At 39.6% G+C, this 27,182-nt stretch overlaps 1 protein-coding gene across 2 annotated transcripts in view; it reads right to left on the reverse strand.

Moving 5' to 3' along the window:
* Nucleotides 1-27,182, reverse strand: part of NBAS (NBAS subunit of NRZ tethering complex) — a 1,021,307-nt gene that overhangs the window by 873,798 nt on the left and 120,327 nt on the right. For both annotated transcript variants that reach the window (XM_089671087.1, XM_089671086.1), the window contains exons 13-14: nt 18,980-19,043; nt 13,399-13,592 (exon numbers count right to left, since the gene is read on the reverse strand). In XM_089671087.1, coding sequence (XP_089527213.1) covers nt 13,399-13,592; nt 18,980-19,043 — 258 coding nt within the window. The remainder of the gene's footprint in view (nt 1-13,398; nt 13,593-18,979; nt 19,044-27,182) is intronic.

Raw genomic sequence — 27,182 nt, forward strand, 5'->3', positions numbered from 1 at the left:
ATCCACTGCTGGTATACGACTGTGTATATAGAATTGTATAATTTTTCCCTTCTGTTGGTTGAACTGGATGGACTTGTGTCTTTTTTTCAACCAGACTATGTAACTAAGTAATTCAAACTCACCCACTGACCACTGTCACGATCGCCGCCACCAACATGCGACAATCGCACGACCGCGACTAACAATAATACGTCACGCCCGCAGCGTCAGTCCCCAGACCTTCTCACCAAACTCGTGACCGAAGGACCGGCTGATCTAAAACCGCGATGGGACGCGCGTAACAAGGCCACACCCAGCACAATGATTGCCCAGCTACAATCTGTGCCTGCAGCCTGAATGCGCTTGTTACTGGGTCGGGTTAATTACGCAACTAACCCTTTCAAACTGCCACCACCACTTTTTAAAAAAAAGGAGATTGGGAAACTCCCATTACCAAATATACACTATAATGATTGAAAAGTCACCTGTCCAATATGGTCAATTGGGCAGAGAATTAAACAAACACAGTAGCCTCTCTTCAAAAGGCAGGAATTCGTGAATTGCAACTAAGCGCTTAAAAACAGTTTAACACTTTCAGAAAGAAAGATTTAGTACTAAAAGAGTCAAACAGGTGCAATAAAATATGTACAAAGAGATGTCACGAAAATATATATATATGTATATAAAGATACAGCAAAGAGATAATAGGAAGGAAATTACAGGGTTAAGTTACTTGCCCTTAGCCTTGGTTTGCAGATCCAAGTTGCAGAGCAGGATGATTCCTTGATCTCCTTTTGTTACGATGTTCAGTTCGGAAGATCTGTTACACTCTAACTTGCAGGCTTGCTAGCCTGTCTCTTTTTAAAAATCCCTCTGAGGGAACTCTGAATTAAACTTAACAGCTTCATACTCCATGATATGAAACATACAGTTGACCTGAGGAATGTTCAATTACTGCTGGTCAGTTTTATGATGTGTGGGCTTACACAGTTTTGGGTCAGTGCTTCCCAATTCTCTGAGAAATGCTGGCCTTTTCAGAACGTAGGTGAGAAAGGTTACATTTTCCCCAGACTGCTAGCACCCAACCAGGGATGCCTTCACCTGTGTTGACCCCCCACCATCTGTCACTCAGGAGATAACGTTTGCCTCTTAGGAAGGGAGGGTGGTAGGGAACGAGGGCTGAGGAATAGAAAAAGGGGAACTCATCCAACTCTGATGAAAAGTTTGGTACAACCACCAATGCCTGGGGAGCACAAATTACTTTAAAGTTGATAGTCAAAAAACCACCACCATGACCATCCATGCAGCACTATGCTAAATACTCCAGACCTTTGCACTTTGTATCTTGTGCTGTGTGTTCTATTACAAAAGCCTTTATTCTATAAGCTGTTGTACATTATAGGCTCCTGATTGTTGCACAGAAGATGGAACCATAACTTCAAGTATCAGAAACCTACAGAAAGTTCTGAATACTAAAGATCTGATGGAGGCTGTAGTAATTCCATGAAGCAAAGAGTTAACTAGCCATTTTTGTTTGTTATTTAAGTGATAGTGTCACTATAACCTAACCCTATAACACTAAATTATAACATCACTCAAAATCACACTGGCCCCCCCATAACTGGACCACCAAAAATAGCTTGTTTACACTGAAATACAAAGTACTAAAATTTTCATGCTATAGATGTTTTATCCAAGTAACATTCCAATCTGAATTCAGTTTGAAAGAACAATATCTGTGTATTATTTATATTTCCCCCCTGTATTGGTTTCCTCCAAGTGCTCCAGTTTCCTCTCAAAAAAAGACATAACTGGGATCATTTATGTTTTTAGCTCCTTAGGGGACCAGAACTGATATGAATAATTTAGGTAAAGATCTGTAGAATATGTCACCATAGTATAAATAAGTGGAATAACTATAATAAATAAACAAACAAATACAAGAAAGAAATCTCCTAGTCGCAATAAATAAAATGTTTAAACTAGTTCACAGCAAATGTAATAATATCAACAATTTAAAGCAATACCAAGCACAAAAAAAAAAAAAACAATACACAGTTGATATAGATATACCATATGTTTAGTGATTTACCAGATGATTTATAATTCTGTCCAGCCAGCCTTTTGATTTAAAAACCCTTGCCACAATGCATAGCCAGGTCACACACTCACTTCTTGTTTCAGCAATGTAGCTTCCTAATGTCACTTTTCCACCTTCAGTTTGTTCAAAGGATTGTGAATCAGTATTATCATCTTTGTCCAATTGGGTGATACAAATAAATATATATATATATATATATATATATATATATATATATATATATACACATACATATACATACAAACATACACACGGTATTGAGCAAAAGTTTTAGGTAGGTGTGAAAAAAAACCTGTAAATTAAGAATGGTTTCAGAGAAAGAAGTGTTAATAGTTTATTTTTGTCAATTAACAAAACGGAAAGTAAATGAACAGAAGAAAAAAAATCAATATTTGGTGTGACCACCCTTTGGTTTGAAACTAACATCAATTCTTCTAGGTACACTTGCACACGTCTGTCTGCGATTGCATGAAGAGACAGAAGGATTTGAGGCAGCCTATATTCACAGAAGATCTGTGGTTGATTCTCCAAGATGTTTGAAGGAACTCGGCAGGTAGGTTGTTCCAAAACCCGTGCACAAGTGTACCTAGAAGAATTGATGCTGTTTTGAAGGCAAAGGGTGATCACAGCAAATATTGATTTGGTTCAGATTTCTCTTCTGTTCATTTACCTTCTATTTTGTTAATTGATAAAAATAAACTATTAACACTTCTATTTCTGAAAGCATTCTTAACTGACAGCATTTTTTCACACATGCATAAAACTTTTGCACACTAGTGTGACTTCCCATATGTTTTTTCCTTCCCAGCTGTGTATTCAACCATATGCCTAGAAGTGCTTAGCATTTCTGGTTATCCCCTTCTGAATAATATACAAATTAGGGAGTACATATCACCCGGCACTGCAGAAACCATGTCATATCTCTAGATAGCTATATAAACTGAACTACACGGCAAACGTGGAAAAAGCTAGAGGCTTTTCTAGCAACAATCTAGATAAATACATTGCTATACAATCTGGCCAGCTTTTAAGAACCCAATTGACTGCATGGGTCATTTCTCCTAACACCTAGACAACAATGAAGAGTGGCTATCTTCTGAAGTGTGACTTCCCATTTAGCTGAGGACAACTGTACCATGGTCCAGCCTTGCACCTCACAAACCAATTTGAATTGGTTTATACAACGACATCATTGCGTTTGCTTGCTTGACCCTAACCCCCACCCCTCTGCTCACCCATGCCCTTGTTTTGTAACCCCCCCCCCTTTTTTCCTCAATCATCTTAGCTTTTCCTTACTTTCCCTTCCCACTGAACTTTTCTACTGGGAAACACCTCTGCCTCTGAATACTCTCAATTCCAAGATCAACCTTGCAAAAGACGTCCAGCTCAACAAGTTTAACCATATACTAATAGACAACCCCAGACACTGGCTATGTCTACTAACACAAATGTAGCTGAAACACCAGAAGCACTCACCTACTTATCTTTATTACCAAGTTTTGTATGACATGCATTGTCTAACCCTGCCTGTTTAATCCCATTTCCATGGCTCTTATGTAGAAAAAAAAAAAACTTGGCCTTAACTCTATGGCCACATGCACATTGCGCATTGCGCATTTTTACAGCTGCTGTTTTGGGCGTCATCCTTTTATTCAGCAGATAGTAAACTCCCCAACATGTTATCCTATGTGTCTATGCACACATAAGCTTTTAAAAGCATTTTTTGGCAAGGACGTTTTCAGGCTGGAAAAAAACCCAGAACTACTGCATTTCTTTTCCAGCAGTAACTACACTCTAACAGTGCAAAACGTGGCTATCTAGCATTTTTTGAGCATTTTTGAGCCTCAAGCTTTTGTGGGAGTACAGTTTTGCTTAACCGCTTCCATACAGGACACTTTTACCCCCTTCCTGCCCAGGCCATTTACAGGTTTCAGTGCTCTTACACTTTGAATGACAATTGCGCAGTCATACAACATTGTACCCAAACTAAAATTTTATCATTTTCTTCACACAACTAGAGCTTTCTTTTGGTGGTATTTAAGTAACACTGGGGTTTTTATTTTTTGCTAAACAAAAACAAGACCGAAAATTTTGAAAAAAAACCCCACATTTTTCTTTGTTTCTGTTATAAAAGTTTGCAAATAAATAATTGTTCTTCATAAATTTAGGCCAAGATGTATTCTGCTACATGTCTTTGGTGAAAATAACTCAAATTAGTGTTTATTATTTAGCCTGTTGGACAGTTATAGCGTTCACAAACTATGGGATATATCTGAATATTGATCAATCCTGAAGTACTGACGGACAATCTAATTTCTTGAGGTCCAAGAATGTCAGAACAGTACAGATATCCCCCAAATGACCCCTTTTTGCAAAGTAGACAGTCCGACGTACTTCATAAGAGGCATGGCGAGTTTTTTGAAGTTGTAATTTGTTTGTCATATTTTTTCGGAAAATGAAAAAATTATTTTCACTATTTTTTTTTTACATACTGTCACCAGTGCAGTACAGTGTCATCATATAACTGGCATGGTGGTGATCAGGGACACTGCTTGTGACAGTACGAAAAAAAAATAATATATAATTTGTTTTATTTTTTTATTCGTTTTTAATTTTTTATTAAATGTTTTCTCTTTTTTTAAGATTTTGTTTTTCATATTACACTATGACCAAAGTAGTATAATGTAACATTGTACTACTTTGGGGAAGTGATCAATATTTTTTTTTTTTTTTTTTTACACAATTTGCTTATAGCAAAGAATTACTTTGCTATAAGCAAGCATTTACCTGAATGACATTGATTCATTCAGGGATTTTTTTTTGTGCTTAGCTGTGATTTGGCCACGGCTAATCACATGACACAGCTGGGCTGTGATTAGCCCAGCTTGTGCATGTGATCGCTGTGACCATTCACAGCTAGACACACTAGTATACAATGGATGGCATGAAAGGAAGCCATCCATTGTATACAACTGTCATGTGACCTGCTGTGATTGGTCACAACAGGTCACATGGTATTGGAAACGGGGCTGGTACACAGATCTGTCATCGGCCGTGTCAGAAGTACATGGCCGGTAACAGATTGTGCCGCCTGTGTGCGGGTGCATGACTGAAAGGACGCCATATGGCGTCCACCAGGAGGGACGAGCTGCTCACCCGGCCGCCTTTGTGCTATTGGCCATGCGGGTACCGGTTAAAAAAATAACAAAAAATGTAAAAAAAATGCTACAACCACAAGCACTGAAAAACGCAAATGCAAAAACACTAAAAAATGCAACAAACCTCATGTTTTTGCTGCATTTTACAGCTAACACTACTGGTGTTTTTGTAATGTCCACTGTACATGAGGCCTATTAGTCAAACAATGGAAAAGATAAAGTCTTGTTTAACCAACGAATAAGATAAAAACATGACCTCTCATGTTAACATGTTTCTCTTTAGTAAAACATTTTGTACACCTTTGTGAATGTCGCACCATTTAAATAAAGTGTTAAAAAAAAAAAAAAAACACCCTGTAATTCTGCCACAAAGATCCTTATTCAGGCACTTCCTGCTATCTCGTAACAACACTTTATTTCTGTTTGCCAAGTGTGGCAAGTGTCTCACCACAGCTCTGTAAAACATTCTTAGATTTTTTTTCTCCTCAAAAATTGACATAAGGCATCAAATTCTTACCTCACCACACCTTTCTTCCATATCACTTCCTGACCCACCCAGTTTTATTATCCCACTTATCTCTACTTGACTCTGCATCTCTGCTTAAATTGGTCTCCAATATGAAATTGTCAACCTGCATACTTGATCCTATTCCCACCCATTTATTTAAATCCTATTTTAGTTCTCTATGCCCCATTAATCTCAATATCATAAATGACTCCATTAGCACCAGTTCTGTACCAATAATCCTTAAAGCTGCAGCTACCATCCCAAAAATACCCAACATGGCTCTGGACAACTTAAACAACGTTCACCTCATATCTAACTTACCCTCCCTTGCTAAGATCCTTGAGCAAGATGTGATATCTCAGTTACATAACCACCTGGCTTTAAATAACCTATTTGAACCCCTCCAATCTGATTTTCGGCAATTGCACAGCACAGACGTCTCCTTGGTCAAAGTCTCTAAAGGCATTCTTTTAGCTTCTTATTCTGACTCACCAGCTATTCTTATTCTACTGGATCGTAGTTCAGCCTTTGATACTGTAGACCACAATCTTATACTCTTTCGCCTTGAAACCACATCTGAAATCTCAGAATTGGCTCTGAAAGTCATATCTTACTGATCACTGTCACTTTGTTTCTCTTGGTGGATTTCAGTCTGAAGTCGGGCCAGTCAGTTACGGTGTTCCTCAGGGCTCAATATACGGCCCCTTACTTTTCAGAATTTCATGTTTCCACTTGACCAACTGCTTAGATCAAATGGGCTCAATTATCACTTCTATGCTGACGACACTCCGATGTACATCCACACTAAACCGGACTCTACTTTTGCTTCTCTCATATCTAACTGTATGTGTAATATAAAAACTTGGATGGCTCATAATTTCCTTCAATTAAACTGTGACAAGATGAAGTCATGCTTATTGGTGCCCCCTATCAGTTGTATAAGGCCAGTCCTGGTAGCCTATATATCGAAGGCACTGTACTTTTGCATCAGTCTAAAAGGAAAAATCTTGGGGTGATATTTGATGCTAGCTTAAGCTTTGATCCACATGTACAAAATGTGTCAGAACATCTTTTTTCCACTTGAGAAACATTGCTCAGCTGCATCCTATGCTATCATACACTAGCTGAAAAGCTGATGCTTCCGTTTGTGTTCTCCTGACTTGACTATTGCAATGCTCTACTCGCTGGTGTACCTCAACCCACTATTAGTCTACAATATGTACAAAATTCTGCAGCCAGAATCCTCACTAGGTCTGGTACAAATAACCATATTACCCCTTTCCTGGAGTCCTTGCACTGGCTACCCATCAGGATTTGCATAGACTTTAGGATCATTTTTCTCACCTATAAGGCTCTTCATAGCTTGGCAGCCCATCATCTGTCTGAACTTTTGTCAATTTACATCCCCCCCCCCCCTCGTAACCTCCGCTCCTCAATTCTGGACATCTGTGTGTCCACCCAACTCACCACGCTTAATGGGGGACATAGCCTTCTCCTGCTATGCTCCAAAACTCTGGAATTCACTTCCAAGGAACATCAGAGAGTCATCCTCTCTAAACTCATTTATATCAAATCTAAAAACTTTTTTCTATAAACAAGCTTTCACTTAATGATGTCTTTGTTCCTTTGATTTATCCTGTGTGTTTCTTGTGTTTTGAGAAGCTACCTTTAAAGGCGCTATATAAAATAAAGTTTATTACTATTTTTATAAGTGTGGTCCTGTGCTGTCACCCTGTCACATGGGCTTCCAAAATTGACAACAAGTGGCCATTTAAACACGTTACACAGGCAGGAACATGGTTATATTTCTCTCCAAATGAGCAGAGAGATGAGCATATATTAGATAATAAATATAGAACACAAGTTAATGCCTGAAAAAAGCTGACAATAAAAGTCACTACCTATCTTGATTATTAAGGTGATTCTAAAGGCTTTTCAGTATTTTTTTTTTAATATAATGAACATGTTATATTTACCAGTTCAGTGCAATGGTTTTGCACATAGCACCCTGAACCATCTCTTCTGGAACCCTCGTCAGCATTCTCCGCTCTTCCACTTCTGCGAATGCACGAGTCCATTGACACAAAAAGCTTGGCCCCGCCCCCCACTCTCTCCTCATTGGATTTCACTGACAACAGCAGGAGCAAATGACTACTGCTGCTTTCAGATCCTCTAGTAAGACCCGGAAGAGAGGAGAAAATCTGCAGCAGACGGGTGCAGCGCTGGATCGGGAATGGACTCAAGTAGGTGTTTTACAGGGGGTCTAGGGGGAGAGGATATTGTTACATTTTTTACCTTAATACAGAGAATGCATTAAAAAAAAACCTTTACCTTTAGAACCACTTTAAAGTGTAACTCTTCTTTGGTTGAGAAAAGAAATTCCCTAGCAGCTGTCCTCAGGAAGCAGAACCTTGATCAACCATGCTGGCATAATCCTTTACATGCAAGGGCTAAATCTGCCATTCCAACATTATACAGAGGAACACAAATGGAAGGGAACATCTAAAAGAATATTATGAAAATCTGAGTCCTGCAGGAATTGATACATTTATCTTTTAAAAGTATCAGATGAATGCACTAAAAAATACAAGTTGTAAGAGACCCATAAGTCCATGATTTTCCTGTGGCTACAATCAGTTGTTAAAATCAAAAGAGGATTAAAAGATTCTTCCAAATATACGCACAATCACTTCTATATGCTTAAGCCTGGTAGAGTAGACTGTAAAGTCTGCAACGTTATTAGGCTATTAAGTTGACTGACTGCTAAAACAATTTACTTTCAATTTCCTTAAGCAGCGCTTAGGGGCTGGAGTGGTGCACACAGAGAAAGTTACAGGTATTATTTGCCATTTCACTGCAGAATCTGCTCAAGACAGCTCCATTCTCCATTCTGCTATTTAATCCTCTTTGCTTGTACATCACCGCTTAAATTTATTATAATATGCATTAACTCCAGTTCTTAGCTCACTCTATGACCAAGAAAAGCCTATTTCAGCATATTTCCTTCTATTCACCCTGGGCTCATACAAAGAAAGAGAAGGGAATAAGTATTACAGGAGTTTCCCATTAAAGGCAAATTATGCTTAAAGCTAAAAATGTACTTTTCCAAGGGAAAAAAAAAAAAAAAGATACTATTGAAATAGAAAGTGCACCTGTGCTAATGGAATAAACTATACATTGCAAAGCATAAGAAGGAAAGTAGGCACCATTTTTTTACATTAAACCCTATAAAGGTTATTATGCATTAGTAAGGATGGGGAAAATGGACCTAGCATTAGATATATTTTCAATGTTAAAGTATATGCATAGACATTACTTTTTTTTTTCTTGTGAGTAAAAAAAAGTTTCAGGTTATATTTGCCCTTTGCACTCCACTGGGTAGTTTCCTTTCACTTCCTGTCCTGATTACACAACAGTCTCACCAGTGAGCAGAATTCCTATCTTGGAGAGCTGTCACAAGAATATTTATCCACATTGGATGAGGTATCCTTACCTCTTACTCTGAAGACAACTCAAATTTTGGATTTCCCATCACTTATTGTCTCAGCAACAATAGAGAGGGTGAATTGGTCCATAAGAAACAAAGATATCCATTACAATTGGCAGGATTTGTTCCATCTGTTCCCTTCTCTAACTGAAAAAAGTTTTGCCTTTACATACACTTTGGCCTCATTCACAATAGGTGTCAAAAACACCACTTTTAAGAGCGTTTCACTTTTTCTTCCTGCCTCTAAAGGAGCCTACATGTTATACCAAAACCAAAAACTATGCACCAGCGCTGGGATAAAGAAAAATAAAGCATAAACCCACAAAAGCAGCTATAATGAAAATGCTAATACCACTCAAACCTAACACCAAAAACATATTTTACAGCGCTAAGTGTAATGCTAAACAATGTTATGATACTGTGCAAACAACATCAATAAATAAAAGTGTCCACATAAAAAATAATCTTATGCCATTGATATGCCACAGTTGTGAACTGTATGACTTCAACAGAGTGTCCATGCAATTATTCCCATGCAAGTGCTTCTGTGCAATCTTCAAAGACACAATGATGTGTTCCAGTGATCCTACTCCACCGCCACCACCACAGAGAACTCACCAGATGGATATGACCACCCAATGTAGGTAAGTGATAATGTGCTTGTTATACTGGATCTTGTTTGGCACCATCCACTGCACAAGGGCTAGATGCTCCACTCTCCTTTTTACTTGTATTCCAGCCTCATATGTCATATCACATGAGGGGGTGGGGAAATAGAGGGAGACAGCCATAGGGTAAAAACTTTAAAACACTTTATTAAATGTAAAAAATATAACAATCTATTGAAAATAGATGTGCTTAGCCCAACACTAAGGTATATGTGTACAGGTAATGGATTATGTGCAATTCTCGGGACGCCAATTGAGAACGTCAGAACATCGAAACGCAGCGTCGAGGTGGGCCAGGAAGTGACATCATCCCGCACACTACACCCGGAAGTGACGTGGCAATCCCCAAGATAGAATAGGAAGGGACTGCTCGGTATACAAGATATGGAGCAGGAACCCAAGGATTGCACATAATCTATTACTTATGCACATATACCTTAGTGCTGGGCTAAGCACTTCCAGTGTGAGTAGATTTGTATGTTTTTAAAGTTTTTACACTACGAGAGTCTCCCTCTACTCCCCCACTATGTGGTTAAGGCTGGAATACAAGTAAAAGAAAGAGTGGAGCATCTAACCCTGGTGTGAAGTGGATGGTGTCAAACAAGATTCAGTCTAACCAGCTCATTATGACTTACTTATAGTGGATGGTCATATCCATCTGGTGAGTTCTCTGTGGTGGTGGTGGAGGATCACTAGAACACATCGTTGTGTCTTTGAAGATTGCACAGAAGCACTGGCACGGCAATAATTACACGGACACTTAATTGAAGTCATACAGTTCACAGCTGTTAGCTTACGTGTCCGTGCACACACAGGGGTTTACAGGCATTCAGAATACAAAAAAAAAAATCACTTGTGTATTCAGGAGAGGATTGTTTTGGCAGAAAATTGCCTGATGTGCCTAAATGCGTGTAAACGCATCTAAACGCCATAGGCATTTAGCATTCACTCATTTTATTGGGCAGAATAAATTAATATTCTGGCCAATGAAATGAAGAAATACCCAAACTCATGATGCGCTTAAACACTACTTTTTTTCCTGCCAGGAAAAAAGATATTCAGAAGAGCTGGCCAAATCCTCAGTGTACATGAGGCACACTTATTAGACAATTTCAGACACTTATTATCTTCTCATAGAGATCACAGTACTCACACTGACAATGCCTTCATCTGCTTTTCTCAGCAGAAAGAAGAAGCCATCTTTTTTCAAGCATTTTCCAGGTGCAGTACCTATATCATGGGCTTAGATTTCAGCTCAGATGACACAAGCACATAAACCCTGCTGCACACAGATCAGCCTTTTGCTGCAGCCTCTCATCTCTACTGGCTAAAAAGTTGCAATCTAATCACTGGAGTAGTGGAGACTGAGGAAATGCATTTGGCAGAAAGCTTTGGAATTTATCTTGTCCTAGGCAAAATCACTGGTTTGGAACTCAATGACAGTTTTTTTTAATAATAAAAAGGTATAAATCTAACGTCTCAGGTATTTATTCATTAGGACTGAAAGGTCCACTTTTCACCCTGTCTCCAATCCAATCAAGTTTCAACCCCGTAAGAGCAAAGGATTAGGAAGTGAGATAATTAAAGTTTAACATTTCTTAGAACGATGTTCGGAGTAATAGCTGGGCCAATCAAACCCGGTTTCTACGGTTATGAACCAAACAATACACACTTCAGGGTTTGCACATACACAGTACTGAGAGCTATTATAGAACCAAACATGATTAGGCCTGTTTCACACATGCTTCGCCATGTATAGGATAAGCGTGAACATCAAGCATTTATGAAACTTCAGTAAGCTTGTGGCAAATTTCAAGCAGCATTTTCTAAGCCTTTAAAGCGTCCTTCAGTTCCCATTTGGAAATGGTATACACAGATCTTCATGGGAGTGTTGATTGTTGCTTTAAACAAGCTGCTAGCAGGTTTCACCAGGCTTTCAACAAGTAGTGCCCATTAGACATGTGCAGAACGAAAAAAATTGTTTCTTTTCGGATAGATTTGTTAAGTTACTCATTTTGTTTCATTGCATTTGTAACGAAATCTGTTTTATTTGTTTTTCAACCAGATTCAAATTTTTCCAATGAATCCAAACTGAAAATATTGAATTAATCCGAATTCATTGTGAAGAATATCTGGTTTTTTATTCAAAATTCAAATTTCAGGAAACGGCTATATTCTATTTTATCCTATTCTATTTTTTTCTATTCTATTCTTTCTATTCTGTTTTATTCTATTCTACTCTGTATTATTCTATTCTATTGTTTTCAAAATCTAAATTCTGAAAGACAACTATATTCTATTTTATTTTATTAGAAATTCAATTTCAGAATACAGATATATTCTATTTTTTCTATTCTATTGAATTATTCTCTATTCTATTATTTTCCTTTATTTTCTATTCTGTTTTATTCTATTTGTTTTGAAATTCAAATTTTGGAAGACGGCAATATCTTTTAACACTAATACAGACAGGTAATAAGCAATAGTCAGCAATATAATTACAATAAGAATTTGCTTTCGAATTTGCTTATTTTTTCAAATTCAATTCGAATTTGAATAATTTGTTAATTTAGATAAAATTTGTTTTTTGTTGTTTTGGATTCATTTAAATTTGTTACTATTGTAATTTGGAAATTTGGATACATTTGAATTTCCGAATAATGCAAATTTCTATTCGGAACAAAACAAGTCTCACATGTCTACTTCCCATTAGGATCTGTGTTCAGCATTTACAAACTGGAGCTGAATGGCACTTTAAAAGGTTGTTGAAAGACCTGCTAATGCTTTGGAAAAGTTTGCTGCTCATTCTGCTCTTATACAAGCTGAGGCCTGTGTGAAGCAAGCCTTAGGTAAATACAATGTATTGGGTAAAGTGATTTTAAAAATGCTACAGCTTCACTTTGAACAATTCTACCTAGAACAATAAATCCTATTGCTTTGCACTCTTAGGAGTATTATGTACCATGTTAGCCATCAATTATTGTGGTTAGTTTGGAGTTTAAGTGATGCATTTTATTGCCTAACTTTTTAAAGTGACACTAAATCTCACAAGCAGCACAGAGTACTGAGTCACCGCAGTGTCATAAAAATTAAAACTTTGTTCCACATACCATTCACATGTAGGAACAAGCTCCCTTGCATGCCCCTAACACAGCATCCTTCCGCACAACATCCACTACTTTTCAAAATATCACAGCCACAGCACCACCTGCCTGGAGTTTGCATGTTCTCCCTGTGCCTGCGTGGGTTGCCTCCGGGCTCTGGCTTCCTCCCACTCTCCAAAGACATGCTGGTAGGTTAACTGGATCCTGTCTAAATAGGCCCTAATATGTGTATGTATGAATGTAAGTTAGGGACCTTAGATTGTACACCCCTTGAGGGTTAGGGACTGACGTGAATGTACAAGATATATGTGTAAAGTGCTGCGTAAATTGACGGCGCTATATAAGTACCTGAAATAAATAAAATAATAAATAAAAATATTGGTAATGGTTTACCTCTAGGCTAAGAAAGCCTCCATCATGTGCGGCAGTCACCTGAGGAGAGGGTTCAAACCATTCGCAGGACTTCCCCAGCAAATTTTTTAACGTTCTTACAGAGGAAACAGTCAAAGAACCAGAACAGCGGGCCAAAATCACAGCATTGTCTGCCCACCAATTTATATCCATCAGCGAATAATAGGATTCTTTATCTATGCAAAGACACAAGACATCAATTCATAAGACAACATAGTAGCCACCATAGTAAACTCAATAACAGGATAATATATGCAACATCAAACAACAGAGAAATTAAAATAAGCTGCGGCTGTCTGCTCACTTGCTTGTAGTATTCTTTCTACAGCCAATTAATGACAATTCTCAATGCGCTTGGCGCCGTTTGAGGGATTTCACTGTTTACGAATGCTGCACTTAATCTACACAAAAGAAAACATACAAAGGAACATGGGAGATTAAACTTAAAAGCACAGTACTGTCCATTTTGGACCTTCTTCCTCAAAAGCCTCCACCTTTAATATTACCGTGATGCAGAAATGACAAGGGATGAGTACTATGAAAGGATCAGAAGGTATAATTTGTATTTCATTATTTAAATTCCGATTTTATTGGCAACTGCTCATAACAATTACTATTCTGCAAAGCATACTTGGTTAACAAGAACAGTTCCTATTTTTTATATTTTTAATTATAAATCCTTTTGAAGTGACTTTGGAAAGAACTAAATCTACAGCATTCTGTTCTGTTTATCAAAGAAAAAGAGAATAAATATTTGTGTTAACAAAAAAAAGTCAAATATGAACTGTCATTTTGAGGTGCTTTTCTGTTAAAAAATGGGATGAAACTTGTTTTGGACCAAGCAGATTACATTCATGCATTTTTTGTCCATTGGGAGCATTGCTAGATTAGACCTGTGTAAGTATTCCTTGTTTTTATATACCGTATTTTTCGCCGTATAAGACGCACCTGACCATAAGACGCACCTAGGTATTAGAGGCAGAAAACAGGAAAAAAAAAAAATTCTGAACTAATGGACTGCAGACACAGTACAGGAGATGACCAGAGACTGCGGACAGCACAGGGATGACCAGAGACTGCAGACAGCACAGGGATGACCAGAGACTGCGGACACAGTACAGGAGATGACCATAGACTGCGGACAGCACAGGGATGACCAGAGACTGCGGACAGTACAGATGACTGCTGACCTTTGGGGAGGGTGGGGAGCGGGTACCTGAATTTGACAGGTACCCGCTCTTACTTCCGCAGAGTTTTTGTTTGATCTTACCTGTTCCTCGATCCAGCCGCGCGCTGTCTTCCTGGCTTCTGTAAGGGCGCTCGGCATGACAGCCGGGTGCCCAGTGCGCATGAGCGAGAAGCACTTGCGCTTTGTGATTGGTCCGGCGGCTTCTGGGATCTGTCATGTGTCCCAGGTACCGCCTTACCATTCACAAAAAGCACCGCTTCTTGCGCATGCGCACTTGGCACCCGGCTGTCATGCCCAGTGCCCACACTACAGAAGCCGGGAAGACAGCACGCCGCTGGATAGAAGAACAGGTAAGGTCCCGCTGCAGAGCTGAGCGGCCGGCCCGGTATTCTGACACGGCCGCGGTGGAAATACCGGACCGGCCGCTCCATATTCACCCCATAAGACGCACTGACATTTCCCCCCCAGTTTTGGGGAACAAAAAGTGCGTCATATACGGCGAAAAATCCGGTAATAAACAAGTGTAGCATTCAAAAATATGAATATACAGTATACACATACTGGGATTAATTGTGTGCCTAGCAATGTGTAATGAGTGTAATATATGCTGCTTTTACTTTACTATATGGCTGTTTTTTTTTCTCCCTGCTTTTCAGGGGGAGAAAAAAACAGCTAGATCACTGTTCTCTGTACACAGAGTTCTCTGTTTTGTAAACACAGAACTCTGTGTGATCAGACACAGCGGATCAGCTGACTTCAGCCAAAATCAATGACTGAAATCAACTACCAAACTCGTGCAGTCATGGCACGGGTTGGCAGGGATAACCCGGAAGAAGGCCGATCACGTACATACAGTGGATATAAAAAGTCTACACACCTCTGTTAAAATGTCAGGTTTCTGTGATTAAAAAAAAAATGAGACAAAGATAAATCATTTCAGAACTTTTTCCACCTTTAATGTAACCGATAAACTGTACAATTCAGTTGAACAACAAACTGAAATCTTTTAGGTGGAGAGAAGTAAAAATAAAAAACTAAAATAATATGGTTGCATAAGTGTGCACACCCTTAAACTAATACTTTGTTGAAGCACCTTTTGATTTTATTACAGCACTCAGTCCTTTTGGGTATGAACCTATCAGCATGACACATCTTGACTTGGCAATATTTGCCCACTCTTCCTCCAAATCTGTCAGATTGAGAGGGCATCTCCTGTGCACAGCCTTCTTCAGATCACCCCACAGATTTTCGATCAGATTCAGGTCTGGGCTCTGTCTGGGCCATTCCAAAACTTTAATCTTCTTCTGGTAAAGCCATTCCTTTGTTGATTTGGATATATGCTTTGGGTCGTTGTTATGCAGAAAGATGAAGTTCCTCTTTATGTTCAACTTTCTAGCAGAAGCCTGAAGGTTTTGTGCCAACCAATATGGCCAAAAAGTTCAACCTTGGTTTCATCAGACCAGAACACATTTTCCCACATGTTTTTGGGAGACTTCAGATGTGTTTTTGCAAAAGTTAGCCGGGCTTGGATGTTTTTCTTCATGAGAAAAGGCTTCCGTCTTGCCACTCTACCCCATAGCCAAGACATATGAAGAATACGTGAGATTATTGTCCCATGTACCACACAGCCAGTAATTGCCAGATATTCCTGCAGCTCCTTTAATGTTGCTGCAGGCCTCTTGGCAGCCTCCCAGACCAGTTTTCTTTTCGTCTTTTCATCAATTTTGGAGGGCCGTCCAGTTCTTGGCAATGTCACTGTTGCACCATATTTTCTCCACTTGATGACTGTATTCAATGTGTTCCATGCCTTGGAAATTCTTTTGTACCCTTCTCCTGACTGATACCTTTTAACAATGAAATCCCTCTGATGCTTTGGAAGCTCTCTGCGGACCATGGCTTTTGCTGTAGGATGCAACTAAGAAAATGTCAGGAAAGACCTACTAGAACAGCTGAACGTTATTTGGGGTTAATCAGAGGCACTTTAAATGATGGCAGGTGTGTACTGACTCCTATTTAACATGATTTTGAATGTGATTGCTTAATTCTGAACACAGCTACATCCCCAAGTTAGAAGGGGGTGTGCACATTTATGCAACCACATTATTGTAATTTTTTTATGCTTACTCCCCCCCTAAAAGATTTCAGTTTGTTTTTCAAATGAGTTGTACAGTTTATAGGTCACATTAAAGGTTAAAAAAGTTCTGAAATTATTTATCTTTGTCTTATTTTTTTACATCATACAAAACTGACATTTTAACAGGGGTGTGTAGACTTTTTATATCCACTGTATAAGTATACTTGCAGTGGTCCGCAGGTGGTTAATAAATCTTTACAAGCTTATGATTTTTTTGGAGCACATAAGTTTGTGACACTTTTGAGTGGCGTGCCATTTAAAGTTTTTTTTTTCAACACTAATTTTGGATCAGAAATGTTATTGGAATTTATTTGATGTAAATGTTTTTGGCTGGGGGACTTATTAGTATTTTTTTTTGTGCATATAAGTTTAGATTTTTATCACTATAAGAAGTGGGGCGCTACTCTTGTTTATTATATAAATTAGTCTTGAGGTATATGTGAAATGTTTTTTTGGTGTTAGCTAGTTCTACAAATAGGTTATTGGTGGTGTTGGGTAGCTGTGCAAAGAAATATTTTATATATTATTTCCTTGTTTTTATTCGGTTTTTATGCATTCTCTATTTATCAACAGTACGATGTAGCAAACTACAAGTCTGTGGGACTGAGAGCAACAGGTGTAGACAGCAAAAATCTCTGTACATGTACTGTTTATTCTGCTTTTCAGGATTTGCGGGCTGGGAAGGGCTTAGCTGACTAAATGCTAGGTCTCCTCCTTCTAGCAATTTATTACCTGCTCTGGCAGTGGTTACATAAGTGCAGTGCATCAAAGAAATAATTTATGCCTAGGTCACCAACCTTGCTTGCTCCCCAGTAGGTCTCAGCAATGTGGCCCTTATTTCATTTTTTAACCAGTGCTCTAGAAATAACAGTAGGAACCTAACTGGTTGCTAAGGCCAACACATAAATTTGCTATAGCATACTTGTTAACTTTGAAGAAAGAGAAATAAAGATCTGAAAACTGTGAGCTTTTTTCATCAGAGAAAAAAAGTCCCTTTAAAAACTCAGGAGTTTCCAAAGTGGGCTTTAGCATCATAGAATTAAAGTAGAACTCAAGGATAAACCTAACTAATCTTAAAAAGTCTCCCTGCCCCCTTTCAACACCTATTCTGACTGACATGTGTCAGAAAGATGTATACTTACCAATTTTCAGGTTGCTCTGGTCCAGTCACGCGATCTCCCCTATGCCAGTGCCAGCTGCTAGGGAGAGGAGAGAGCGCTTGACAACAGCTGCAATATCGAGTATGATGACTTCACCCATAGGCTTCCTGTGGCCCATCCACTATCAGAGCTGACTCCTCTCCCATGCAGCCACCTCTGGTTGACACAGAAGAGCCAGATAATGTAAGCAGATCAAAGCTGCCAACAAATAGGCAAGCATACACATCTTTCTTACACAGGTTAGTCAGCATAGATGTTAAGAGGTGGGAGGAAGCAATTTTAATGGTAAAGTTGAACTTTTAGGGCACGCTACACATTAACCTATATTTAGGGTGTAACATGCTCCAACATATGTCCTCCCCACCCCCTCCATCCTCCTCCTGTGACAGCGGGCAGGGAATACTCTCCCCACATTCACTCACAGGAATCTATGAATGAGAGAACCTCATGTTCCATACGCCTAACCGGTAGGTGTCTTGTAGTTCTCAATGAACTGTGAGGGCGTTGATGAGCACACTTGTAATTCCTTCATGACCCCTGCAACTTTCATACTGACAGCACATTTGGAGGTATTGGCTGAAAGCTCTAGGGCTTATCCGCAGGAACCATGACATTGCACCCAGGATCTAATGATCATGAGTGCAAAGCTTTGCAAGCTCTTGAGGGCAGAAAATATTAAATGCACATTTTTTTTTCTACAAAAATATGTGCGTTTATTATTTTTTCCCAAAAGGTTAACTTAGTCTTTAAGATTAGTTAGCTTTTGCCTGGAATTCCACTTTAATTCCCCTACTAGGACACCAAAACAAAAATAAACACTGAAAGCACATTAATCAAGCAATAAATAAAAACTCAGCAAATAAAAGTGTTTGTTACAAAACAGAATAAGGGAAGGATGAAGAAATAGCACAAAAGGTGGAAGTGAGACTTTCAAATCCATATGTTTGGCTTCGAAGAAGCCTATAAACAACAATATCATAAAATCATCACATCCTTCAAAGAATCCAATTTTCTCTCGGGTCAATACAGCTTGGAGAACTTCATTCTAGTAAAAGCCAAAGTACTTAAATTCTAATTTACCTTTCATCTTTTTCCTTTTCTCCACAGAGCTCCGCCAATCAGGGTTGATCTCATCATAGCTGGGCTAAAAAGAAAAAAAAAAAAGAAGAGAGGCGAAGAGAGCCAAATGAGGGAAGGCAGATAATGAAAATGTAACAGTGCTGAACATTTGTGCCATGAAATATCATTTCAACGAGACAGACTCCGTCTACGCAGTATCTGATCAAGGCTACAGCGTTGTGAAGTGTATTCTCATTAATGCCCTGCTATTAACGATTTCAGCTGGAGGAAAGCACACACTGTAGAATTGGACTGGGCAACAGACCGGAACAACATTTTATTTTTTTATTTTTAAGTTATCAAACTGAAATTAGCCTCAAATTTCACCATGCGGCCTGCTTTTATGAAATTTGCTTAGTATAAAATACATAGGGCTTTGTTTTCTTACAAAGCCAAGTAATTGCTGTATCAGTGCTGGATAGTGATCACCTGGATCTGTTACTAAACAAATCCAACCCTAATGCTAACTCTAAGCCCTTTGTTAATAAAGCCATGTCAGTGACAGTTGCACGTATATTTTGTTTCTAGGCATATATTAAGTGCACCTAGATAGAAATACTTTCCTTAAAGTTGTTTAAAAAAAAAAAATCACAATCCTCAGAAGCCATTTAAAGCCTATTGCTCCTACAGATACAAGGAAAAAAAACTCCTTAAAGCGGTGTTCCAGCTCTTTTGTGTTTATTAAATGTCAGCAGCTACAAAAACTGTAGCTGCTGACTTTTAATAAACACAAACTCACCTGTCCCAGAGTCCAGTGACATGCTCACTCATGCCATCCCTCTCCTCTCCCTGGCACCGGCATCTCAACTGTAGACACCAGGCTGTGACAGCTTGTGTCTGCACGGCCGAGTGCCCACTGCGCATGCGCGAGCCACGCTGCACATCCTGATTGGTCCAGTAGTCTTCTGGGACCTGTGAAGGTTCCCAGGAGACTGCGGGAGGAAGGAGGGGAGCGGGTACCTGTCTCAAAACTAGATATCCGCTCCCACCCCCTGAAAAGGTGCCAAATATGGCAGTGGCGGGGGGAGGAGGCAAAACAAGTGGAGCTTCCACTTTTGGGTGGAACTCCGTTTTAACAACTTGCCGTCCAGAGGATTTACCCCCCTTTCTGACCAGGCCACTATGTTACTTTAACTGACAATTGCGCAGTCATGCGGTTTTATTTTTTGCGCTATAAATTTTAAAAAAATACAAAATTGACAATTTTGAAAGAAAAAAAAACAATATTTTTTACTTTTTGCAATAATACATGTCCAGTACAAAAATTAAAAAAAAAATCAAATTTCTTAATAAATTTAGGCCAAAATGTATTCTGCTACATGTCTTCGCTAAAAAAATCCCAATACATGTGAATTAATTGGTTTACATGAAAGTTATAGTGTCTACAAATGGCGGTATATATACTGGAATTTAGTTTTTTATACTAGTAATGGCGGCGACCAGCGACTTATGGACTGTGGCAGACATTCTGACGGGGGGGGGGGGGGCTACTAACTGCCACTGACATCCCAATTACACTAATACAGTGATTAGTGCTAAGAAAAAGCACTGATACTACTAATGACACTGGGCAGGTGGGGTGATCATAGGGTTAACTGTATGCTGTGCTGTGTTTTACAACATGTGCTGTGTGTGTTTTACTTGGGAAACATGCTGCTGTGTATTTCTCTGCTGCTCCCCCTATTACTGTTCTGGGGACAACCCAAAATTTAGGATTTTCTTTTACTTTCACTTTCAATGATAATGGTAAACAGGACAAATAGCATGAATCTCCCTAATGGGAGCACAGACAACAATAAAAACTGACAAGCGGTCTAATCCATCTACACCAGCAATGGGCAAACTACGGCCCGGCGGACCTTTTAATCCGGCCCGCGGAGCGTGGGGAGCTAGGCTCCTCTCACAGTCCGCCCTGAAGACCGGTGTAGCATGAAAATCTGTCTCCTATGAGGATCTGTCCCCCTCGACGTATCTGCGCATGTGCTGGAGATCGCCGATCGGCTGCTAATGCCTGAAACTGGCACATGTGCAGATACGTCGAGGGGGACAGAGCCTCATAGGAGACAGATTTTCATGCTACAACGGAACGGCGCGGGAACACGGCGAGAGGAACGCGCGGAGCAAAGGTAAGTGAATTGACACAGGGGGGACTTGGGGACTTAATATGGGGAATGAATTACTATAGGGGGGATGAATTACTATGGGGGATGAATTACTATGGGGGATGAATTACTATATGGGGGATGAATTACTATGGGGGATGAATTATTATATGGGGGATGAATTACTATATGGGGGATGAATTACTATGGGGATGAATTATTATATGGGGGAAGAATTACTATAGGGGGGATGAATTACTATATGGGGGATGAATTACTATGGGGATGAATTATTATATGGGGGAAGAATTACTATATGGGGGATGAATTACTATGGGGGATGAATTACTATATGGGGGATTAATTACTGTATGGGGGATGAATTACTATGCTTACTATGGGGGAATATTACTATACTTACTATGGATGACACATACACATCATTCATCTACTCTTGGTCTGGCCCCCGGGTCCAATATATGAACCCATTGCGGCCCTCAAGTCAAAAAGTTTGCCCACCCCTGATCTACACTCTATCCAAAACTGAAAAGAAAGTTTTGTCTTTAGTTATAATTTAAAGCCCAAACTCCAGGGAAAAGATAATTCCTCCCTTGCAGTGGGGCTTTTCCTGCTCTGCAAAGGTTAAATTGCTTCTTTTATGCCTAGAGTACTACTAAAAATGAAATTTGCCTACCCAGTATCCTCACTGACAATGCAGGGACATTTCCCTGAATTGTACATGATGGCATCAGAGTGCCTGCGACTGCCATAGCACCTCTGAGAAGAGGCTGCTGGGGCATTTCTTATAGGAAGGAGAGACTGCAGGAGTGAGGAATTAGGTAAGTAAATGTCCTTTTACTGGAACTCTAAACAAAAAAAAAAAAAAAGCATTTAATCCTTGCAGTGCAGGGGGAGCCCCAACGTAAGGCAAGATTTTTTTTTTTTAAACTAGGAACTCAGCTTTGACTTTGCATTTTGCCAAAGTGAAAAAAACTTGCAAAAATATCAGATTTTTTCAATTTTTTTTTAATGACACAAAACTTCTCAATTTCACTAATCTCTACTGCTCAGCACATCCAAATCCAGGCTCTCTTCAATGAGGCTAATTGGGACTGGCACACTAGCACAAATAATGCCCTTTTTTTTTAACCATTTAATTAATGATCATGCACCTAATTGACCTTTTCCACTACAGTAGTCTATATTCATCAAACCAAACCAATCAGAAACCGCAAGAAATAGCCAAAATACCATTGTATTAAAATTGTACAGTATACATCTAGGTGCTTCTGTTTATTTGTGGTATAGCAAAAGGAAGCCCCACGCTTTTTCCCACCAGTTTCCAGAAAATGCATACTAATTTTTAATGGGCCTGCATAAATCCTAGGATGCATTATAGCACATGGTTCACAAGTTAAAGGAGAAGTACATCCAAATCTCTGACAGTCACCACCCTCTGCTCACAGTGGCGGTGAGAACTCAAGAGGTCAGCAGTCATGTGATCATTGAGTTCTCACATGTAAAGCCAGAGGGGGACAGATGCAGCATGGGAACGATGTTGCATCCACCTAGGTAAGTAGGATTTAAAATAAAAAAACAAAACAAAATTCCTATACTTCGCTTTTAAATTCACTCCTATAAAATGGAACCATTATTTACATTATAGCATACACAATAAGGTAGGAATAATCAAAATGATTTTAAAACACCCTCTTTGCCCTCATTTTCTCAATCCATACTTCTTTCCAATTATGGTTACAGCAATAATAGGGGTAACAAATCTGACACCTCAATAGATTTCTCGCTACAGTGGCTTCAACTTGGGGAAAAAATAAATTAAATGGTGCAATCAAAAAGGTGAAGTGCACAATAAAGGACATGGGCCTAAAGGCGGTGATGCAATATGTTCTCCAGTAAAAGCTGAAAGGACATAATTGAAGGGAAAAAAAAGTGGAAAATGGATCATCTATATTTTCATTAAAGTAAAAAAAAAAAAATAAAAAAAATTGGCTGAAGATACAAAAGCTTCCAAAGTACTTAACTTTCTACAAAAAAGGCTGCTCTAGGTTACATCCAGTGCTACTCTCTTAAAAAGACACTGTCAGCATAATTTTTTTAAATTATCAAAGTGGTTGTAAATCTCAGTCATGAAAAATTAACAAAGCTTATCTCTCTACAGTGCGTACTTGTCTCAATCCAGAGCGCTAACTGTAATTTCTGTCTGCTGCCTCGTTCCTCTATCTGTATAAGTAACTTCTGCCAAGTTTTCCTGACACCAAGAGGCAAAAAAAGTGACAGGGGAAGGATCTCCAGCACACACCCTGTGATTGAGAGCCTCAGCTCTATTCCTGTGTGCTGTGTGTGGGGTGTGTTCCTCCCCTCCAATCAGTTCTTACTGAGCTCTGCAGAGTGTCATTTTAGCTCCCTGCCCACTGCTTTCTGAAAGCTCAGACAAGCTGTATAAATTATGAACTTTGAAGACCTGTAGAGGTCACATATCATTAGTGCAGCTATTTGTCAACTGCAGATTTAAAAAAAATAAATAAATAACTTGAATTAATTTTAGTGCACACATAATATAATACCCAATTTTTGGGCAAAATATAAAAGATGATCTTGAGTCAAGTAAATAGATACCAAATTTGTCAAGCTTTAAAATTGTACACACCTGTAAAATGGCAACAAACTATGGTTCCTCAAACTGTCCATAGGTGAAACTTTTAAAAGCCTTTACAGGTTACCAGTTTAGAGTGAATAGCAAATTAGGGCCCTAGAATTATTGCTTTCACTTCGACATTTGCATCCAAACCTCACAAGTGTGATAAAATCACAGTTTACATATGCACGCTGGACCTACATGAGCATTTGCATTTATGTGCAAGGGGGTGGGGTGCTTTTACTTTTTTTATTATTTTAATTTAATTTTTAACACTTTTTAAACTTATTTTTTTTCCATTTCAGGCCCTCTTGTGATAGATTTGGAAAGGTGACAGATATTGTAGATAGAAAAATCTGATTCCTGCCCTCTAAAACACCTAGTCAAGCATGATGCTCCCCATCACTTCCAGGATCATTTGTCAAAGAGGAGATGGGGGAACAGATGTTCTTCCATCTCTTCTGTGGGTAGCTGTCCTAACAACTTACCGCCACAGACCTTTGAAATGCTGTGATAGTTCTCGATTTTACATGACAGTTAACCGATTGCTGAAAAAAAATGTTACCAGGTTGATGGCTGCTCCTAGAAGTATGACTAACATCAAACTTTTTTTTTTCAAGTTTTGGACAGTGCAAAGATGGACTAGAATGTCTGTTAGATTTTTATTCCTACCGCTGCCCCTGTTAAAGAGAGTCACCCTCTCTATTTGTCCTGTTTCCAAATTATCAATGAAAGTCAAAGTAAATGAAAGTCCCAAATTTTGGATTGTCCCCAGAACAGTAAGAGAGAGGAAATCCTCCAATGAGGACACTAGCTCTGATGACCTGGAAAGGAGGGGGGGTCACCAGGAGATTCTCTTAATTTGAAGGGAAGGGAGAAGAGAAATCTCTCTAATGGGATACAGACTGCAAAGAAAAAAAAATTATAGGGGTTATAACCCTTCCTTACTCTGTACAAAATTCACTAAAAAAAGGTTTGCCTATGGTTCTACTTTAACCACTTTCCATCAGGACGTTTATATATGTACGTCTGGTGGGAAGTGGTTAACCTGCAATGTGTGTCTGAATGTGATAGCATATATGACAAGTCTGTTCTCTAGAACAACCCCCTCCCTCTTTGCATGTCATAGCCCTCTACACTTCTTGGGAGGGTTTAATCACTGCCTGTGCTTGCTGAACTTCTTCCCCTCCCTGCATGACTTCCATTGTAGCTGCCAGGGGAAGAGTGAATGCTACGAGTGTGACATCCATCATGGCGGTTCCCAGCAGCAGTTTTAGGGCTTTTGGATGTCTACATAAGAGGCTTTAATTTAACTGACAGTCCTAAAATATGGTCTGGCGACAAGGTGCCTTTATCAGTACAGTGACCAAGTAGTCCTGATTAACAGCACTAGGGTTCTAATCCCAACCACGGCACTACCTGCCTGGAATTCGCATGTTGTCCATGTGCCTGCTGGGTTTCCTCTAAGTACTCCAGTTTCCTCCCACACTCCAAAGACACCCTGGTAGGTTAATTGGCTTCTGTTTAAATTGGCCCTAGTATGTGTATGTATGAATGTGAGTTAGGGACCTTGGATTGTAAGCTTCTTGAAGGCAGGGACTGACGGGAATGACCATCATATATGTAAAGTGTTGTGTAAATTGATGGCGAAAAGTACCTGTTATAAAATACATAAGCTTTTGGCCACCTAACCTCCAAGAAGCCTGGAGCTGCATTTTCACCCAGAAACATTTTTTAGCTCATCTACTCATTAATCCATAACATTGGTTTACGTCAACATCTAGAACAGGGGTAGGCAACCTTAAATAGGAGGAAATCTACCTGAACAACATTGAAGAAGTCAAAGATTACCGGACACAGTGTCCTCTCCTCACACCTGATTTAGAACAGTCGTGTGTTACCGTGTCGCAAAAACATGCATTGCACGGCAATCGTGAGTGTAAATCAGGTGGTGAGGAGGCATCATATTGCCTCCTTATCACTTGTCAAACACAGGATCGCTGCCTACTGCACTGGTGAATAAGCACTTAGTTGCATGTGGCAGAAGCACCCTTAGGGTTCGTTCACACAAAGTTGGGGAGTCATAAAAGGCTGCGGTTCAATCCGCCCCCAATCCCTAACCCCTTTAGATGCTGAGGCAGCAGCCAAAGGTGTATACATGCTGCAGCAGGAATTAAACCCCTAATGCTTTTGGTGGGTGCTACCACCTGCCAATCATGACCCATTCAAGTAAATGGGGGCCACTCTGTAAGCACCCTGCAACTGCATGTTTCTCCGACGTCCAAGGGGTTAAAGCAGGTGGTGAGAAAGCAATGCAATGCTGCCTGCTTTACTTCATGCACAAGGTTGCAGGGCACTGGCAGAGCGGCCTTATTCACTTAAATGGGTCATGCTTGGCAGGTGCTACACCCGCCAACCATGACAGGGCGTATAACTCCAGCTGTGGCATGTGTACACTCATGACCACTGCAGCGAAAGGGGGTGAGGTTGGGGCGGGGTGGTAAAAACAGGTCTTAACTATGTGTTTTACCACCCCCAAACTGCAAATGTAAATGAACCCCTACAGTTCTGAGCCCCCTATAAGGCTACTTTCACACTGATGTGCTGCGACTTACCTGCACCATGGGTATAGCGCAGTACGTCTGCAACTTTTGTGGGTGAGCTGTGCTTTGCCATAGACTTCTATTATATCCTGCAGGTGTGGTGAACTTTCTGATAACACACCAAAACTCCTGCATTCAGGAGTTTTGGTGCACTAAACCTGCAGGATATAATAGAAGTGTACTACTGCACTGCACCCGCAGTGTGGGTAAACAGCAACGCATCAGTGTGAATGCAGCCCTATACTATGCCCAATGTAATGCTTCACACTGACCAAAAGATCTCTTATTTCCTGTGCTGGCACCACTGTGGAGACCACTATCCAGGATAAGAGGTAAAGTGCAGTTGGTAGGTGGCATCAGCTTATGTGGCTCTTGCTCCCAACTACAACTTGACAAGTAGTCCCTCTGCAATGCACTCTGTTTCATGCTCTGGGATGGCGGGTCAGCAAGTCCAGACCGTGATCTACCAGTCACTTGGCTGCGATCTACTAGTACATTGCGATCTTCGGATTGCTGACCCCCGATCTAGAGCAAGTCTGAATTAATGGCCACTTTGGTTATTTTAGTTTTTAGTTTTGATCCACAAGCACTGAATGCCCTTTCTGTAAAAGCTAAAGATTATCTCATGGGAAACCAGTGCAAGACCCAGGCTTACATATTGCTGAATATTCCTCCTTGCCATATAAATACTAATTACCATTAGGAAAATTAAACATGGTTATTTTGCTGTACTATGCTGGACAGTGATGAATTCCAGTTTCCATGAATTGAGGAAGAAGGCTGAGGAGCCAGAGATAAATGAG

This window comes from Staurois parvus, unplaced genomic scaffold (assembly GCF_062004578.1).
Source record: "Staurois parvus isolate SC_StPar_1 unplaced genomic scaffold, SC_StPar_1.0 ptg000098l, whole genome shotgun sequence".
NCBI lineage: Eukaryota > Metazoa > Chordata > Amphibia > Anura > Ranidae > Staurois > Staurois parvus.